The sequence below is a fragment of the Cariama cristata genome, unplaced genomic scaffold (genome assembly GCF_000690535.1).
Source record: "Cariama cristata isolate BGI_N322 unplaced genomic scaffold, ASM69053v1 scaffold35556, whole genome shotgun sequence".
In the NCBI taxonomy this organism is placed as follows: domain Eukaryota; kingdom Metazoa; phylum Chordata; class Aves; order Cariamiformes; family Cariamidae; genus Cariama; species Cariama cristata.
The window spans coordinates 1-2865 of NW_009622131.1; the positions used below are offsets into that span (position 1 = coordinate 1).

General features: G+C 48.2%; 1 protein-coding gene across 1 annotated transcript; it reads left to right on the forward strand.

Annotated features, from left to right (window-relative positions):
* Positions 1 to 692: 692 nt before the first annotated feature.
* NECAP1 (NECAP endocytosis associated 1) lies at positions 693 to 2347 on the forward strand (the record flags this gene model as incomplete). Its single annotated transcript, XM_009702237.1, has 5 exons — positions 693 to 793; positions 944 to 1048; positions 1453 to 1534; positions 1944 to 2052; positions 2135 to 2347. Coding segments are annotated over 5 exons (610 nt in total), but the record flags the coding sequence as incomplete, so codon positions are not given.
* Positions 2348 to 2865: the final 518 nt, after the last annotated feature.

Sequence of the window (2865 nt, forward strand, 5' to 3'; positions counted from 1 at the left end):
GCTGCCTCTTGCAGGAGGTCTGTGCCTGGAAGCGGGAGCCTTCACCTCATGCTGTGGAGGAGCAGGGGCTGCTCTGTTAATCATGGGCCTGGCCACAGGTGTTTGTTTCCAGTTGTAAAATCCTGTAGGTTGGGGTTTTGTCGCCTTTTTTTTTTTTTTTTTTTTTTTATACAACAGTCTGCAGCAAGGAGTTTGATGGGCTAGTCAAAATGGCTGTGTGTGATGTTTTACTTAGTGTAAGCTAGTTGCCTCTAGGTTCAGAAGTACTTGATGTTATTTTACAACAATAAGGTTGAATAATGGAGTGGCTTTTTGATGTGCTTGTTAATTAATTTTTAGGGTCTTCCTGGTGCTTACAGGTCACATATTGGTTGCTTTGGGGTTTACTGTTCCAAGTGAGTTTCTTGGTTTTGGTTTCTCCTCTTCTGCAAGCTTATAAAGGTAAAGACAGAGTTGATGTTCTCTGTACTGTAGCTATTTTCCTTTACCCAGAGGAAAGAGAGGCCAGTCAGAGCCATGTGCATCAACTGGCAGCAGCAGAGAGGAACTGAGGTCTCATATTGTTTGGGGAGAGAAGAGGAATAAGGCAGCTGCAGGTGTTGAAGGTTTGGGAGCAGAGACTTTTGCTGAGATGGTTGGGCAGAAGTGCAGGGGTTGATGTATGGTGAGCAAACAGTTGCTTTTCTTTTCAGGGCATCTGACTGGAAACTGGACCATCCAGACTGGACGGGGCGGCTTCGTGTCACCTCCAAAGGCAAAACTGCATACATAAAACTGGAGGATAAGGTTTCAGGTAAGGCAAAGGCTCTGGCTTGGCAAGACTGTGACTATGATTGCTGCTTCTGAGCCTGTGCCTCTAAGCCTGCTCAGAGCTGTGCATGGCAGCCCTGGCCACACTTCAGCAAGAGATTGCTCTCCTTAACAGTCGATTCTTTATCTGTAGGAGAACTCTTTGCCCAGGCTCCTATAGATCAGTACCCTGGCATCGCAGTAGAGACTGTGACAGATTCCAGCCGCTATTTTGTCATTCGAATTCAGGATGGGACTGGTGAGTTGAAGGATCGTGTATGTGCCAAGCATTAGGGGTGGCGACTTAGCCTGATGGAACTGGGTGTATGCCAGGTGGATTCAAATGGTGTGGGGAGTGCTGAAAGGGCTGGGTAGAGTCCTGGAGGAGCAGGAAGGCAAGGTTAACAGAGGAGGGTTCTCTACACTGCACAGAGTCCAGGGGCTGGGAAGGAACATTCAGTTTCCAAGAGTGCCACATGGGAAACAGGGTGCGTCCTGAAGGCTGGGAACAGTCAGCTGCTGTGAGCTGCTGGTGTCCAGCTGCAGTGTGTCAGAGGGAGGTAGCACGGAGTGGTTTAGGAGAAGCAGAAGGATTTTGGAGTGAATGAACACAAAGGCCAATTTGCAGGGCACCTCCAATGACTCCTCCTGTCTCCTTGCTAGGACGAAGTGCTTTTATAGGCATTGGCTTCACGGATCGTGGTGATGCCTTTGACTTCAACGTCTCTTTGCAGGATCACTTCAAGTGAGTTGTGCTTTTCTGGAATGCTCTTTTTCCTCTGACCTGTAGCACATGGCAGGTGGTGGTGCATGTTCATTTAGCACAGGCTTCATTGGGATGGTCGTGAAGCCATACTCTGGCTCTGTCAGGGATACTTGAGTGTGCTGCCAGCTGTCATGCAAGCCGAGAGTCCTGCAGAGTCAGATCTGTAAGTCTTAAGCTTAGGTCCTGTAATGCTGCAGGTGCAGTGTTAGACAGTCTGTTGGGTTTGTGGTGGTCCCAGCTTTTTGCTGTGCTACACTGGGAGTAGGGAGGTAGCTGGTTTGACAAGGCAAGGTAGTTCTTTGGTGGGATGGGGAGAGGAATCATGCATTTTTCTGAAACCCTGTTCCCCTTTGCCACAGGGTCTTATGTCTTCCTCTCTTCTTCTTAGGTGGGTGAAGCAGGAGACCGAGATCTCCAAGGAGTCCCAGGAAGCTGACACGCGTCCCAAATTAGACTTAGGGTTTAAGGAAGGACAGACCATCAAACTGAACATAGGGGTAAGCAGCCCAGTTGACCCTGCTTCTTTCTCTGGATATACCAGTGGAGACTCTTCCTCACTTGTCCTTTCTCTTTATACAGAACATGACGACAAAGAAAGGAGGAGCAGCCAAGCCCCGTGTGTCTGGATCAGGGGGCTTAAGTCTGCTGCCACCCCCACCAGGAGGCAAAATTGCAGTCCCTCCTATACCTCCACCTTCTTCCACAGCCATTGCCAACCATGTCACACCACCACCTGTGCTGAAATCCAGTAACACGAGCAGTGCAGGTAACATTAGCATAGAGCAGGCACTGGTAGGTGCAAAGAGAGGATTGAGACCTGCTTCAGGGAACTGGTGTTCAACCTAGTGCCATCAGTGTCCTGTGAGACGTGGTGTGTCCTGAGGGGTTTGCTCTCTTTGACCTGAGGGTCTCCGTGCTTGTTTAATAATAACTCCTTGTCCTCCTTGCAAGGAAGACAGTGCTGTAGCTCCTGTCCTCGCAAAAGGAGAAACCAAGCGACTTCGGCAGAAGGGGGTGGGTATGAAATTTAAATAGTTGGATTTTTCTGAACTTGTATGTGCTTTAGGGGCACTGGCAAAGCTGTGTAGGGTGTCTGGAAAAGTACTGCACAGTCACTTGCTTTCTGCAGAAAAATACAGATTTATGGTTCTTGTTGAAAGATGCAAGAAAAGCACTTCTTGAGTGGCTTTGAATAGGGAGAGAGGAAGCTTTAGTATGAGCAGCAGAAAGAGGTGCAAAGTATAGGGGGATTGTGGGCACAGTGGGTTATTTTAAAAATACGTATATAATTTTATATCATATATGTTATT